This window comes from Musca autumnalis, unplaced genomic scaffold, assembly GCF_047663935.1.
Source record: "Musca autumnalis isolate F117 unplaced genomic scaffold, ASM4766393v1 scaffold_1, whole genome shotgun sequence".
NCBI lineage: Eukaryota > Metazoa > Arthropoda > Insecta > Diptera > Muscidae > Musca > Musca autumnalis.
Window position 1 is genome coordinate 89,222,665 of NW_027411644.1, and position 17,103 is coordinate 89,239,767.

At 39.0% G+C, this 17,103-nt stretch overlaps 2 protein-coding genes across 5 annotated transcripts in view; both read left to right on the forward strand.

Moving 5' to 3' along the window:
• The window catches only part of LOC141402777 (uncharacterized), a 45,143-nt gene extending 38,632 nt beyond the window's left edge, over positions 1-6,511 (forward strand). The window contains exons 2-4 of one of the 2 annotated variants that reach the window (XM_073984730.1): positions 5,061-5,429; positions 5,491-5,729; positions 5,804-6,511. In XM_073984730.1, the coding sequence (XP_073840831.1) occupies positions 5,415-5,429; positions 5,491-5,729; positions 5,804-6,392 (843 nt within the window). In that variant the 5' untranslated portion in view covers positions 5,061-5,414 and the 3' untranslated portion in view covers positions 6,393-6,511. Of the gene's footprint in view, positions 1-4,850; positions 5,430-5,490; positions 5,730-5,803 lie in introns of those variants that run through there. The other variant, XM_073984722.1, reaches the window with a different exon arrangement.
• rdx (BTB/POZ and MATH domain-containing protein rdx) overlaps positions 1-17,103 on the forward strand; it is a 373,257-nt gene that overhangs the window by 116,405 nt on the left and 239,749 nt on the right. The window lies entirely within an intron of this gene.

Genomic DNA, 17,103 nt, shown 5'->3' on the forward strand with positions numbered 1-17,103 from the left:
AATTGAAAGGTCGTCTTTATTGACGACTGAAAGGTCGTCTTTATAGGCGACTGAAAGGTCGTCTTTATAGACGATTGAAAGGTCTTCTTTATAGACGACTGAAAGGTCGTCTTTATAGACGACTGAAAGGTCGTCTCTATAGACGACTAAAAGGTCGTCTCTATAGACGACTAAAAGGTCGTCTCTATAGACGACTAAAAGGTCGTCTTTATAGACGACTGAAAGGTCGTCTTCATAGACAACGAAAGGTCGTCTTTATAGACGACTGAAAGGTCGTCTTTATAGACGACTAAAAGGTCGTCTTTATAGACGACTGAAATTGTCTTTATAGACTACTAAAAGGTCGTCTTTATAGACGACTGAAAGGTCGTCTTTATAGACGACTGAAAGGTCGTCTTTATAGACGACTGAAAGGTCGTCTTTATAGACGACTGAAAGGTCGTCTTTATAGACGACTGAAAGGTCGTCTTTATAGACGACTGAAAGGTCGTCTTTATAGACGACTGAAAGGTCGTCTTTATAGACGACTGAAAGGTCGTCTTTGTAGACAACTGTAAGGTCGTCTTTGTAGACGACTGAAAGGTCGTCTTTATAGACGACTGAAAGGTCGTCTTTATAGACGACTGAAAGGTCGTCTTTATAGACGACTGAAAGGTCGTCTTTATAGACGGCTGAAAGGTCGTCTTTATAGACGACTGAAAGGTCGTCTTTATAGACGACTGAAAGGTCGTCTTTATAGACGACTGAAAGGTCGTCTTTATAGACGACTGAAAGGTCGTCTTTATAGACGACTGAAAGGTCGCACAGAGGGGAAATTTGTGTTAAAAGTTGATCAAAAGCCCTAGAAAGCTCATTTATAGTCGGATTGATATAAAATTTTGCACAAAGCATATCTTCTGTACAAGGATTAATCCTATAGAAAATAATGAAAATCGGTCCAGATTTGGATGCAGCTTCCATATATATTCGCATCTGATATGAGATAAAAATGCACCAAAATCACTGAAATTTGACACATGCAACCTGAACTGGCCTAAAAAAACATTGAGCCAATTTTCAAACAAATCGGTACAGAGGTATATATAGTCCCATATGCATATATTTCATTTCAAATTTTATTTTTTGAAACTTACTTAAATTACATTTTTCTCAATTCACCTGAGAAAGCCGTGAATGTTTCTGAATAATGCAAACATATTTGATAGGTGTTGGTTTAGTCTGATAAATACGATCCCCGGTTATAAGGCGGAGCAAAATTTAGTGTGAGTAAACCTTGCAATTCCATATAAAAATGTTTCATATTTTAGTTGAGAAAAATTAGATTTTTTCGGAATGGCGCAAATATGCGCAATTTTTTATGATTGAAAATGATATTTGAGACTCAAGCGCATAAAACATTAGAAGAAACTATGGTCGGGAAACGACGGGGAAATAGACTTTTTCACTATTGAAATTGTAGTAATCTTAAAAATTATCATAAAAAAATTTCATAAAGAGGATATGTATCACCATTATTAAAGAGCAAAGATGTATAACCAATCGGAAAATTTTAAATGCTAATCTTGTTCGGAGACTGTACAAAAACAATAAATCTTGAAAAATATAAATTTTCGCGAAAATAATGTCATTTTAATGTTCACATAATTTCTTAGTTTTCGAAAATTTACTTTTTGTTTTCAGTATGACTGAGTTCAATCGACTGCTGCATTGGATTGGTTAATCTTACCAAGTCGAGGATGGTTATAGCAAATGTAGAAAAGAGTCTGGTTGCCGTTTATCAAATTTTTTTCATAAAAAAACGATTTTCATATTTTGAGTTTTGAGCAACTTTAGGCATATGTTTCCCCTCTGTGGGTCGTCTTTATAGACGACTGAAAGGTCGTCTTTATAGACGACTGAAAGGTCGTCTTTATAGACGACTGAAAGGTCGTCTTTATAGACGACTGAAAGGTCGTCTTTATAGACAGCTGAAAGGTCGTCTTTATAGACGACTGAAAGGTCGTCTTTATAGACGACTGAAAGGTCGTCTTTATAGACGACTGAAAGGTCGTCTTTATAGACGGCTGAAAGGTCGTCTTTATAGACGACTGAAAGGTCGTCTTTATAGACGACTGAAAGGTCGTCTTTATAGACGACTGAAAGGTCGTCTTTATAGACGACTGAAAGGTCGTCTTTATAGACGACTGAAAGGTCGTCTTTATAGACGGCTGAAAGGTCGTCTTTATAGACGACTGAAAGGTCGTCTTTATAGACGACTGAAAGGTCGTCTTTATAGACGACTGAAAGGTCGTCTTTATAGACGGCTGAAAGGTCGTCTTTATAGACGACTGAAAGGTCGTCTTTATAGACGACTGAAAGGTCGTCTTTATAGACGACTGAAAGGTCGTCTTTATAGACGGCTGAAAGGTCGTCTTTATAGACGACTGAAAGGTCGTCTTTATAGACGACTGAAAGGTCGTCTTTATAGACGACTGAAAGGTCGTCTTTATAGACGACTGAAAGGTCGTCTTTATAGACGACTGAAAGGTCGTCTTTCAAAGATTTAAATACATTAAGATTGGAAAACTCAATTGTTAACATTTGTCAATAGATGTAGTTAAGCTCTGTTGTTACGATATCATAGCAAAATTCTGTTAAGTAGTTAACAATTTCAGACGTTTTTAACCGCGATGTTCATATTCAATGAATATGTAATACAATCCTGAGTCCAACTTTTTGCTTTCCTACAATTTGTAAAAGCCGAATTGCGCTTTAATGGGGTTTTTATCATTAACATACCCCTGTTGTTGGTAAAATGTTTATATACTTTGTTTCATAAACATTTGTGCATTATGCATCTTTTCCAGTCTTTACAGTTCTATGTCTTTGCGTCTTTATAGACGGCTGAAAGGTCGTCTTTATAGACGACTGAAAGGTCGTCTTTATAGACGACTGAAAGGTCGTCTTTATAGACGGCTGAAAGGTCGTCTTTATAGACGACTGAAAGGTCGTCTTTATAGACGACTGAAAGGTCGTCTTTATAGACGACTGAAAGGTCGTCTTTATAGACGACTGAAAGAGGTCTTTATAGACGACAGAGAGTCGTCTTTATAGACGACAGAGAGTCGTCTTTATAGACGACAGATAGTCGTCTTTATAGACGACTGAAAGGTCGTCTTCCTTACACGTCCGCATACGTTATGATCTCGATTCCGTATGGAGGGGGCGGAATAGGTAGAGGTTAAACAGTTCCGAAGATATCATTCCGCCTTGGGGAACTCCCTGTTTCACTTTACGGGGTTTGGACTTGTTCCTGAATTCCACGTCTTTCAGACTTGGCCGGAGGGTTGTCCACTCAATGCCCTGAAATAGCATGGAGTGCCTGACAGTATCAAAGGTATTTCCTGATTGAGTCCTCGACAAATATATGTGGAGATGGCGTGCAGCGCTGTTATCATGCTGTCCTGTTTACGGAATCCATGCTGATGATCGGCAACCAGATAGCTATTTCTGACGAAATTGGCCTGTACGATTCACTTTTGATGGCATCCTTGCCTGGCTTCAGTAGCGGGACCACCCTGCTCATTTTGTAGACTACGGGGACAATGAGGGTTGCTAGCGACAGGTAGAGAACTTTAGTGAAATACTCCACTCCCGGCTCATCCAACTGTTTCAGCATTACCATGGAGATTCTGTCAGGGCCCAACGCTTTGGATGATATAGCGTTCCTGATGGCATTCGTAACATTATCCATTGTAAACTGTGGTGGTTCCTCCTCGGCAGGAAGAGATCTGATGTGACGTAATACTCTTCTCTTCGCGCTGTCAGTATCGGGTTGCTCGACAAACTGTCGATTTGATGTACGACCATGTGTTGGGTAGTTCACAGTGGCTTGATTGAGACACCTCGAAAACATGGTTATTTGAACGCTTTTACAGCAACTTCTGGCGTTGACCACGCCTTTTTCTTGATGTGCTGGAATTATATGAAGTCGTTGAATCTCCAGTCAGGGCTGTACGGCGCATGACCCATCAGTTCCGATGTGACCCATCAATTCCGATGTGAATCGATGTGTGAGAGTTCGTTTTTCGAATTTCAGGAGACTTCAGGCAAAAAATTGTAGTGTAATGCTCAGAATTAACCGTCATACATTTCTCAAGCCGTATAGTCACCACCTTTTTTTAACGATTCAACAATTTTGCTGTATCCAGCGAAAAAAAATCCATTTCTGCGGCCAGGTGTTCATGCAATATCAAATGTTAGTTGGTGTAAGAAATGCTTAAGGATGCTTCTATCTCACGGTATATGACACGGCAATCTTGCATTATCCGTTCGCGCACGGCTTTATTTTTTCTGGTACAACGTCAGATTTCGGGCGACACTCACGACCTTCGTTTCCTTTATCGACATACAAAGAGTTGATTTGATCGATGCACTCTTGCCGTGATTACCCACGTTGAAAGTTGTGAAAAATTATAGGACGAAAATGTTCACAAGTAAATTTTTTAAGTCACTGCAAACAACCCAAAACATGTTCGTATGTCAAACTTTCCAAAAAAAATTTCAAATGACGCCTGGCGACACTGCGTATTGCCTAGTCCAGAAGATTTTTAGTGCTCCTCGTACGGTATAGAATAACAGAGAATCTGTTTAGTAATGAAACATCTGTTCAGTGGCAATGCCTCGGCTCGGTAGTAGAGTCTTTATTCATTGACAAAATCTCTGTTAAGTTACGGAGGCTCTGTTCTGTAGAAATTCTAATTCATTGTGTTCATATCATGACATACTTCCAAAATGACCCACATTAACTACTCCAGACTGCTTCAAACTCCTATTATGGCTATGGCATACTATGGCAACAAATCAACCAGACCATTCGAAAGTACCTTACAATTTTATTAATTAATTTTGTTGTTAACACAATTTTTGCAAAAAGATTTCAAATATTTGAAAACTATTAAAGTAATTGTTGATTGAACCAATTTCATTGAGTAAATGTACAAGTAAAGGTCGAAATGGGTCTCAGAAATAGTTAAAATGTTACATAATTTGCTTTCTTTTCTAACAACTCCATCACAAAGATAATAGGCTCTTCGCCCTGATCTCGCACGTAGTTAACAGATGATTGCGGATGGAGCCGATGTAAGTCACAGTAAATTGAATAAAGGGTACGTGATCGATTAGGGAAACAGCAAACTAGGAGATGCTTTATTGGAAAGAGGCAACATTGTGGCAAAAGGGCTGGACAGAAAGTATGCCAGGTTACTTTTACTTTTCCCATTATTTCAATGGAAGCAAAAGGAAGATAGCAGCTTACTATAAATATTGAATCTAGAAATAGATCAGCAACAGTTTACAGTTACCGACCTAAAGTAACAGACATCGACTAAGTGTTCTTTATTTCAAAGAAACTCCAGAAATCCTTTGCGAAGAAAATGGCAAAATCCTTGGTAATTATGTGAAATATTTTGCACAAGGAATATAGGCCATAGTATAGATGACTTCTTTTAGATTTTCATTACCTTATTGGCTTTCTTTGGCCAACAAATTTGGGCTGAGGTTGAAGTTTCTGCTCCAGTCAAAACTTTGACAAAATCTAACCCGGAATCAGGTAAAAGTGTACCAAAACGTAGTTTGGAAGCCTTTATTGGTGATGCTGGTATAAATGGTCTACCAGCCGGCGGTGGTTGGTCTTCTGGTGGTTTTAAGTTGGGAGGTTTTTCTGGTGGCTGGAATCCTTGGAATTCTCAGTAAGTTCAAAACGAACATTTACATTACATTTAATTTGCCCAAAAATATGTTTTATCTCCATTATCATTCTCAGTTCATCTCCTCGTTACATCTCGTCACCATCACCCAGTGAAGTGGCCAATGCCATTGCGGCAGCTAAACAGGCTTCCAGCAATGTTTTAATTGCCCAACAACAAATGCAAGCAGCCAAAGAGAATGTCCTCAATCAACAACGTATGGCCATGGAAAAGGAAGCTTCTGCTGCATTGCTTACACAAAAATCAGAGGCAGCTGCTGCCATACAACGTTCCGAGGCAGCAGCGGCAGCTCAGGCGGTGGTTTTGGCCCAACAACGGCTGGCTGCAACGAAAGCTGCAGTCGCCCATCAACAACGTATTGCTGCTGCTCGCGAAGCTGAAGCCGCTGAAGCCTTGAAACGATCAGCCCATGCTGCTGCAGCTGAAATTCAAAAAACCGAATATGAAGCTTCCAAGCTGGGACAATTTTCCCGTAACAATAATGCAGGTGCTGCTCATCACTTGACTTATGCCAAGGATGCTGCATTCAGTCCCATCAATGCTGGCACCAATCATGTTCCCAATTTGGAATCATTGGGTCCTTGGTCTGCTGCTGCTGGAGCTGCAGGTGGTGCAAAGGGCGGCGCACCAACTGCTTGGTTGTAAGGGGCACTTTGTTTTGCATTTATTGTGTTTTGTTTTTCCTTTACTGCTGATCATTGATCAGCGATTTTAGATGTAAGATTTATTGAAATTTTAATTAGTTTAATAAAAGCATATCAAAATGATTTGTGAAGTTTTTTTTTTATTTTGAAAGGGTGGGATCTAGAAAACAACTATGAAAGAAGGCTTCACGAAGAATTGAATCAATGTTTTAGAACTACCTGAAATAGATTCAACATTACATCTTTACATGCTGAAAATCGGCCCAATATTCAACTGAGAATGAGGTCCTGTAATATCAATATAGGAGAACATGAGAGATTATTAAAGGAATGTGTCTGTTGAAAGGTAATACGTCCGAAAGGCGACCAAAACATAGAACAATACCACTTATTAAAATTACTCAGAAAATGAGTCCGGCATTTTGGAGAGAGTTGACTAATTGGACGTAGAACCTCTTTGGGAGGTATTCTATCTGCAAAATACCGCTATAGAATGTTGTCTATCTACGAGTATTTTGAAGAATTTTCCTTCCAGAAATGTTTTATCTGTTTAACCATTTTTCAGGTATTCTATCTATATAAGACGCCTCTGAAAAGTCTTCTGACTAAGAAAGGTTCATTTTACATTGAAGACCTCTTTGAAAGGTATTCTATCTATAGAAATTACCTTTGAACCCCCTATATATAGCAGGCCTCTAAAATGGGGTCCTCTATCTTCCTTCTGGAAGTCTTTTATCTATAGAAGACCCTTTGAGAGGTCTTCAATACATAGAAGAACCCTTTGGAAGGTCTTCTATCCATAGAAGACCCCTTTGGGAAGTTTTCGATCCATAGAAGACCCCTTCTATCCATAGAAGACGCCTTTGGGGGTCGTCTATCCATAGAAGACACCTTTCGGAGGTCTTCTATCCATAGAAGATACCTTTGGGAGGTATTCTATCCATAGAAAACCCCTTTGGAAGGTCTTCTATATATAGAAGACCCTTTGGAAGGTTTTCTGTCTATAGAAGACCCCTTTGGGAGGTCTCGTATCTATAGAAGACCCTTTTGGGAGGTCTTCTATCCATAGAAGACCCCCTTGGAGGTCTTCTACCCATAGAAGACCCCTTTGGAGGTCTTTTATCCATAGAAGATACTCTTAGAAGGACGTCTATCTATAGAATATACATTTAGGAGTTTTTCTACCTATAGAAGACCTCTTTGGGAATCTTGTATCAATAGAATATACCTTTAGAAGGTCGCCTATCTATAGCAGGTCACATTGGGAGATCTTCTATCTATAGAAGACCCCTTTGGGAGGTCTTCTATCCATTAAAGATCCTTTCGAAATGTCTTCTATCCATTAAAGACCCCTTTCGAATGTCTTCTATCTATAGAAGACCCCTTTGGGAGGTCTCGTATCTATAGAAGATCCTTTTGGGAGGTCATCTATCCGTAGAAGACCCCCTTGGAGGTCTTTTACCCATAGAAGACCCCTCTTGGAGGTCTTCTACCCATAGAAGACCACTTTGGGAGGTCTTCTACTCATAGAAGACCCCTTTGGGAGGTCTTCTATCCTTAGAAGACCCTTTGGGAGGTCTTCTATCCTTAGAAGACCCTTTGGGAGGTCTTCTATCCTTAGAAGACCCTTTGGGAGGTCTTCTATCCATAGAAGACCCCTTAGGGAGGTCTTTTATCCATAGGAGACTCCTTTGGCAGGTCTTCTATTCATACGGGACCCCTTTGGGAGGTCTTCTATCCATAGGCGACCCCTTTGGGAAGTCTACTGTCCATAGGATACCCCTTTTGGAGGACCTCTATCCACAAAATACCCCTTTTGGAGGACCTCTATCCATAAAATATTCCTTTGGAAGGAGATCATCTATCCACAATAGACGACCCCTTTGGGAGGCCTTCTATCCATAGAAGACCCCTTTGGAAGGTCTTCTATCCATACAAGACCCCTTAGGTAGGTATTCTATCCATAGAAGACCCCTTAAGGAGGTCTTCTATCCATATAAGACCCCTTTGGTAGGTCTTCTACCCATAGAGAACCCCTTTGGGAGTATTCTATCCACAGAAGACTCCTTTGGGAGGTCTTCTATCCATAGAAGACCCCTTTGGGAGGTCTTCTATCCATAGAAGACCCCTTTTGGAGGTCTGCTGTCCATAGAAGACCCCTTTTGGAGGCCTTCTATCCATAGAAGACCCCTTTGGGAGGTCTGCTGTCCATAGGATACTCTTTGGGTGGTCTTCTATACATAAAATACTCCTTTGGGAGGTCTTCTATCCATAGGCGACCCCTTTGGGAAGTCTACTGTCCATAGGATACCCCTTTTGGAGGACCTCTATCCATAAAATACCCCTTTTGGAGGACCTCTATCCATAAAATATTCCTTTGGAAGGAGATCATCTATCCACAATAGACGACCCCTCTTGGACCCCTTTGGGAGGTCTTATATTCATAGGAGATCCTTTGGGTGGTCTTCTATCCATAGAAGACCCCTTTGGGAGGTCTGCTGTCCATAGGATACCCTTTGGATGGTCTTCTATACATAAAATACTCCTTAGGAAGGAGATAAACTAACCACAATAGACCTCTTTGGGAGGTCTTCTATCCATAAAAGACCCCTTTGTGAGGTCTTCTATCCATCAAAGACTCCTTTGGGAGGTGTTGTGTATATAGAAGACCCCTTTGGGAGGTCTTGTATCTATAGAAGACCTCTTTCGGAGGTCTTAAATCTATAGAAGACCTCTTTGGAAGGTCTTGAATCTAAAGAAGACCTCATTCGGACGTCTTGTATCTATAAAAGAACCCTTTGGGAGATCTTATATCTATAGAAGACCCCTTTGGGTGTTTTTGTATCTATTGACGCCCCCTTTGGAAGGTCTTTAATCTATAGAAGACTCCTTTGGGAGGTCTTGAATCTATAGAAGACCCCTTTGGAAGGTTTGAATCTAAAGAAGACCTCTTTGGGAAATCTTGTATCTATAGAAGAGCCCTTTGGAAGGTCTTGAATCTAAAGAAGACCCCTTGGGTGGTTTTGTATCTATTGAAGCCCCCTTTGGGAGGTCTTGAATCTATAGAAGACTTCTTTGGGAGGTGTTGAATCTAAAGAAGACCACTTTGGGAGGTCTTGAATCAATAGAAGACTTCTTTTGTAGGTATTGTATCTATAGAAGACCGCTTTGTCCATAAAGGACGCTTTGGGAGGTTTCTACATATAGAAGACATCTTGGGGAGATCTATCTTTCAAATACCAATTTGGTATTCCCCTATCTATGGAAGTAATCTTTGGGAGGCTTTCTATATATAAAAGACCTCCAGAGATGACTTCTACCTGTAGAAGACCCTTTTGGGAGGTCATATACCTGAAGAAGACCCATTTGGAAGATACCCATCTAAAATTACTCCTTTGGTAGGTCTTCTATCTTTGAAAGTAACTGAATATAGATTTATCATATCATGAGAAGACCATACAAACATATATGTAGAGATGTCCTTTAGTGGGACCCAGAGACCTAAAAATATCTTCACAGTCCTGAAAATTCACCCGCATATTCCAAAACGAATGTCAGGCTCGTAGCATGACTTCGAACATATCCTAAGATTTTACGAGTAGTTGTATCGTTGTCCAGTTTAATAGATTTTCAAAAAATCATCATCTCGAAAATATGTCATGTCTATCACATAGTTTATATTCTAGGCTAGCAGCTCGATTTGTTTGTTTACCTCTCACTCTCGCTCTCTGGATATGGTAAGCAAATTTACTTGCCACACTTTATGTGGTCGTTATGACTGAAACGTCAACGCCAACGTCGATGTGGCTACTTACGGCAACATCTACGATGGCGTTGTAGCCTTTGTTTAATTTCTGCTACTTTTCCATTTAGTTTTCTGTGTGAAACGAAAACAAAGCTCCAAGTCAGCGACCGCTACGCTACTACAGCGTAAAGCAGCTAGGCATGGCATGTTGATATTGCTGCTGTAGCTATTTTGTTGTTTACTGTGTGGCACTGTTTTTAAATACGTGAGCGAACAACCAAGCAGCCAAACAGGCAAAGTGAGCGGCAGCCTATGACTGACTAACTCGCTGCTTGCTAGCTAGCTAGCTGCCTGCCTGCTGTGATTGTGTGTGCGTGCATTTCATTGTGGTGTACTTGGGTCGTTTTTGACCTTCTTTAAATGTAGGTTAACCTCATTTCTCATTCGATATGTTTGGTGTTGTTGTCAAGCTCAGCAATGGCAGCAATTGTATGCGAGTATGTCTGTTTGCAGCAGCGCTGTTAAAGATGTAGATAGATGATGGACGACATATACAGTGAGAATAGTTTTTTTTATTCAATTTTCAGTTTTTTTTTTCAATTTTTTAGATTTTGCTGCTGAATAGTGTAAACAAACATTTTGTGGACAGCAAAATAAACGGCAGTGGCAAAACAGAAAGAACGCTAACAAAACAATCGGTAACAGATGTTTGAAAATCCAAGAAGATTGTTATGCATATGATGTGAATTTGTGGAGACTAGTATCGGGAATTGAATGGAGACTCTGTTGGAAAAGAGAGTTTGTTATGTTACTGAACAGAAATCTGTTATTAAACGCAGTTTCTTATAAAATAGAGAGTCTGTTATAAACTAGATAGAGAGTCTGCTATTTAACAGAGAGTCTGTTGTATAACAGATAGTCTGTTATATAACAAAGATTCTCTTATATAGGTAACAGAGAGTTTGTTATATAATAGAGAGTCTGTTATATAAAAGAGAGTCTGCTATTTAACAGAAAGTCTGTTATATAACAGAGACTCTGTTATATAATATAAAGTGTGTTATGTAACAAAGAGTCTGTTTTTTAACAGAGAGTCTGTTATATAACAGAGAGTCTGTTATATAACAGAGAGTCTGTTATATAACAGAGAGTCTGTTATTTAAAAGAGAGTCTGTTATTTAACAGAGACTCTGTTATATAATATAAAGTGTGTTATGTAACAAAGAGTCTGTTATATAACAGAGAGTCTGTTTTATAACAGAGAGTCTGTTATATAACAGAGAGTCTGTTATATAACAGAGAGTCTGTTATAAAAAAGAGAGTCTGTTATATAACAGAGAGTCTGTTATCTGCAGAGAGTCTGTTATATAACAGAGAGTCTGTTATATAACAGAGAGTCTGTTATATAAAAGAGAGTCTGCTATTTAACAGAGAGTCAGCTATTTAACAGAAAGTCTGTTATATAACAGCGAACTTTTATATAACAGAGAGTCTGCTACTTAACAGTGAGTCTGTTATTTAACAGAGAGTCTGTTATATAAAAGAGATTCTGTTATATAAAATAAAGTTTGTTATGCAACAAAGAGTCTGTTATATAACAGAGAGTCTGTTATGTAACAGAGAATCTGTTATATAACATATAGTATGTTATATAACATAGAGTCTGTTGTGTAACAGAGAGTCTGTTATATAACAGAGAGTCTGTTATATAACATAGAGTCTGTTATATGACAGATAGTCTGTTACATAACATAGAGCCTGTTATATATTGTATGTTATATGACAGATAGTCTGTTATATAACAGAGAGTGTGTTATATAACAGAGAGTCTGTTTTATAACGGGAGTCTGTTATATAACAAAGAGTCTGTTATATAACAGAATATATGTTATATAACAGATAGTCTGTTATATAACATAGAGCCTGTTATATAACAGATTGTATGTTATATGACAGATAGTCTGTTATATAACATAGAGTCTGTTGTGTAACAGAGAGTCTGTTATATAACAGAGAGTCTGTTATATAACAGAGAGTCTGTTATATAACGAGAGTCTGTTATATAACAAAGAGTCTGTTATATAACAGAGAGTCTGTTATATAACAGACTCTATGTTATATAACAGACTTACTGTTATATAAGATACACTTTTTTATATAACAGACTCTATGTTATATAACAGACTCTCTGTTATATAACATACTATATGTTATATAACAGAGAGTCTGTTATATAACAGAGAGGCTGTTATATGCCAGAGAGTATGCTATATAACAGAGAGTCTGTTATATAACAGCGAGTCTGTTATATAACAGAAAATCTGTTAACAGTGAATCTGTTATTTAACCGAGAGTCTGCTATTTAACAGAGAATCAGTTATATAACAGAGACTGTTACAAAAAATAAAGTGTGTTATGTAACAAAGAGTCTATTATGTAACAGATGGTCTGTTGTAATACGGGGAGTCTGTTATATTACAGAGAGTATGTATATTACAAAGATTCTATTATATAATAAAGAGTGAGTTATATAACAGATGTTCTGTTATATTACAGATCGTCTGTTATATAACAGTGAGTCAGTCATATAACAGAGAGTCGGTCATATAGCAAAGAGTCTGTTATATTACAGTCGCTTATAGAGACTCCTATTCAATCGTCTATTAGGACCCCTTTTCAGTCGTCTTTAAAAACTTCCTTTTAGTCGTTTTCAGTTGCATTTTAGATAAACCTTTGTAGTTGTATATATACTCAATCGTCCTTACTCCTTCTCAGCCTCTATATATGTAGGTTTCTTTCCAGCCGCCCATAAGGGGTCCTTTTTAGTGGCCTGTAGAGATTTTTTTCTAATCGCCTATAGAGACTGTAATGTATCTTTCCCCCCTTTCGATAATCCAACCTTCCGTCCTTTAGCGAAGCATTGTTTCATTCATTGTCATTAACAGTGGTACAGACCACCACTCTCCATGATTTCCCTCTTTACATTTGTTTATGTATTAATTCATTACCTTTCAAAAGAAAACATAAGGAGCCAAGTGCTACCACTACTGGGCACTCATGTCCCATTGATGATGATATTGATTGGTAAAAATCTGAAGCAAATTTCCATAGACTTGATGTCTGTCTTTGGCAAAGGTGGTTGTCGAACAACAAGATTGTACTTCTCGTTAAAAGTTTATTTATTTTATAAGATATTCAATCACACTCACACTCTTACATATTATTTCACACACAACGATTTGTATTACTAGCTACGATATTGTATACATTGCCAGGCTGCCTGCCTGTCAAGTACATACCCTACTTTTCGGAGGTGTATACAAATTGTTGAGTACTGTTGAATGTTATATATGTATGCGTATACACAAAACAAAAATTGGGCACAGTAAGTAGGTCAAGAAATAGTTCAAAGCATCATCGGCATCATCATACCCAGCTGCCATTCTTCGGTATTTGTTTATGTGGACTATGTGTGAAGGCTGGAAACCAACACTAAAGTCATGAGGATAGGCCAGGCAGGTCATCTAGGCAGAAGAAGTTGAATTAAGCGAAATTTCAAAATAAAAAATTAAGTATTTATAGGCGAATGAAAAAAGTGTCATGACAAGGACCTATCTAGACGTCTAAAAAGGAGACTCTATAGTCGACTGAAAATAAGTCTCTATAGACAACTGAAAGAGTCTATACACAACTGGAAAGGAGTCTCTATAGACGACTGTAAGGTTGTCTTTATATGGAAATGTCGTCTCTATAAACGACTGAAATGCCGTCGCTATAGACGACTGAAAGGTCGTCTTTAGGAAAAAGTATGCTTCCATAGACCCTTTCTGAAAGAAAGGGTGCTTCTGTAGACCATTTCTGAAAGAAAGGGCGCTTAGACCCTTTCTGAAAGTGAGGGTGCTTCTATCGACACTTTTGTGAAAGAAAGTGTATTTCCATAGACCCTTTCTGAATGAAAGGATGCTTCTATAGACCCTTTCTGAAAGTAAGGGTAATTCTATAGACCCTTACTGAAAGAAAGTGTGCTTCTATAGACCCTTCTAAAAGGAAGGATGCCTCTATAGACCCTTTCTGGAAGAAATGGTGCTTTTATAGACCATTTCTGAAAGGAAGGGTGATTCTATAAACACTTTCTGAACGAAAGGATGCTTCTATAGACCCTTTCTGAAAGAGAGGGTATTTCTATAGACACATTCTGAATGAAGGGGTGCTTCTATAGACCCTTTCTGAAGGAAATGGTGCTTCTATAGACCCTTTCTGAAAGAAAGGGTACTTCTATAGACCCTTTCTGAAAGTAAGGGTGCTTCAATAGACCCTTTCTGAAAGAAAGTGTGCTTCTATACACCCTTTCTAAAGGGAAGGGTGCCATTATAGACCCTTTCTGGAAGAAAGTGTGCTTCTATATACCATTTCTGAAAGGAAGGGTGCCTCTATGGACCCTTTCTGAAAGAAAGAGTGCTTCTATGGACACTTTCTGAAAGAAAGGATATTTCTATAGACACTTTCTGAAGGAAAGGGTGCTTCTATAGACCCATTCTAAAAGGAAGGGTGCCTCTTTAGACCCTTTCTGAAAGAAAGGGTACTTCTATAGACCCTTTCTGAAAGTAAGGGTACTTCTATAGACCCTTTCTGAAAGTAAGGGTACTTCTATAGACCCTTTCTGAAAGAAAGGTTTCTTCTATGGACACTTTCTGAAAGAAAGGGTTCTTCTATAACCCCTTTCTGAAAGTAAGGGTGCTTCTATCGACACTTTCTGAAAGAAAGGGCATTTCTATAGACCCTTTCTAAAAGTAAGGGTGCTTCTATCGACACTTTCTGAAAGAAAGGGTGCTTCTATAGACCCTTTCTGAAAGTAAGGGTGCTTCTATAGACCCTTTCTGAAAGTAAGGGTGCTTCTATCGACACTTTCTGAAAGAAAGGGCATTTCTATAGACCCTCTCTGAAAGTAAGGGTGCTTCTATCGACCCTCTTAGACCCTTTCTGCTCTCTTAGACCCGTTCTGAAAGAGAGGGTGCTTCTATCGACCCTCTTAGACCCTTTCTGCTCTCTTAGACCCTTTCTGAAAGTAAGGGTGCTTCTATCGACACTTTCTGAAAGAAAGGGCATTTCTATAGACCCTTTCTAAACGTAAGGGTGCTTCTATCGACACTTTCTGAAAGAAAGGGTGCTTCTATAGACCCTTTCTGAAAGTAAGGGCGCTTCTATAGACCCTTTCGGAAAGAAAGGGTGATTCTATAGACCTTTTCTCAAAGAAAGGGTGTTTCTATAGACTCGTTCTCAAAGTGAAGGTGCTTCTATCGACCCTTTCTGAAAGTAAGGGTGCTTCTATAGACCCTTTCTGAAAGTAAGGGTGCCTCTATAGACCCTTTCTGAAAGTAAGGGTGCTTTTATAGACCCTTTCGGAAAGAAAGGGTGCTTTTATATACTCTTTCTGAAAGTGAAGGTGCTTCTATCGACACTTTCTGAAAGTAAGGGTGCTTCTATAGACCTTTTCTGAAAGTAAGGGTGCTTCTATAGACCCTTTCGGAAAGAAAGGGTGATTCTATAGACCTTTTCTCAGAGAAAGGGTGCTTCTATAGACCCTTTCTCAAAGAAAGGGTGCTTCTATAGACCCTTTCTCAAAGAAAGGGTGCTTCTATAGACCCTTTCTCAAAGAAAGGGTGCTTCTATAGACCCTTTCTCAAAGAAAGGGTGCTTCTATAGACCCTTTCTCAAAGAAAGGGTGCTTCTATAGACCCTTTCTCAAAGAAAGGGTACTTCTATAGACCCTTTCTCAAAGAAAGGGTGCTTCTATAGACCATTTCTCAAAGAAAGGGTGCTTCTATAGACCCTTTCTCAAAGAAAGGGTGCTTCTATAGACCCTTTCTCAAAGAAAGGGTGCTTCTATAGACCCTTTCTCAAAGAAAGGGTTCTTCTATAGACCCTTTCTCAAAGAAAGGGTGCTTCTATAGACCCTTTCTCATAGAAAGGGTGCTTCTATAGACCCTTTCTCAAAGAAAGGGTGCTTCTATAGACCCTTTCTCAAAGAAAGGGTGCTTCTATAGACCCTTTCTCAAAGAAAGGGTGCTTCTATAGACCCTTTCTCAAAGAAAGGGTGCTTCTATAGACCCTTTCTCAAAGAAAGGGTGCTTCTATAGACCCTTTCTCAAAGAAAGGGTGCTTCTATAGACCCTTTCTCAAAGAAAGGGTGCTTCTATAGACCCTTTCTCAAAGAAAGGGTGCTTCTATAGACCCTTTCTCAAAGAAAGGGTGCTTCTATAGACCCTTTCTCAAAGAAAGGGTGCTTCTATAGACCCTTTCTCAAAGAAAGGGTGCTTCTATAGACCCTTTCTCAAAGAAAGGGTGCTTCTATAGACCCTTTCTCAAAGAAAGGGTGCTTCTATAGACCCTTTCTCAAAGAAAGGGTGCTTCTATAGACCCTTTCTCAAAGAAAGGATGCTTCTATAGACCCTTTCTCAAAGAAAGGGTGCTTCTATAGACCCTTTCTCAAAGAAAGGGTGCTTCTATAGACCCTTTCTCAAAGAAAGGGTGCTTCTATAGACCCTTTCTCAAAGAAAGGGTGCTTCTATAGACCCTTTCTCAAAGAAAGGGTGCTTCTATAGACCCTTTCTCTAAGAAAGGGTACTTCTATAGACCCTTTCTCTAAGAAAGGTTGCTTCTATAGACCCTTTCTCAAAGAAAGGGTGCTTCTATAGACCCTTTCTCAAAGAAAGGGTACTTCTATAGACCCTTTCTCAAAGAAAGGGTACTTCTATAGACCCTTTCTCAAAGAAAGGGTGCTTCTATAGACCCTTTCTCAAAGAAAGGGTGCTTCTATAGACCCTTTCTCAAAGAAAGGGTGCTTCTATAGACCCTTTCTCAAAGAAAGGGTGCTTCTATAGACCCTTTCTCTAAGAAAGGGTGCTTCTATAGACCCTTTCTCAAAGAAAGGGTGCTTCTATAGACCCTTTCTCAAAGAAAGGGTACT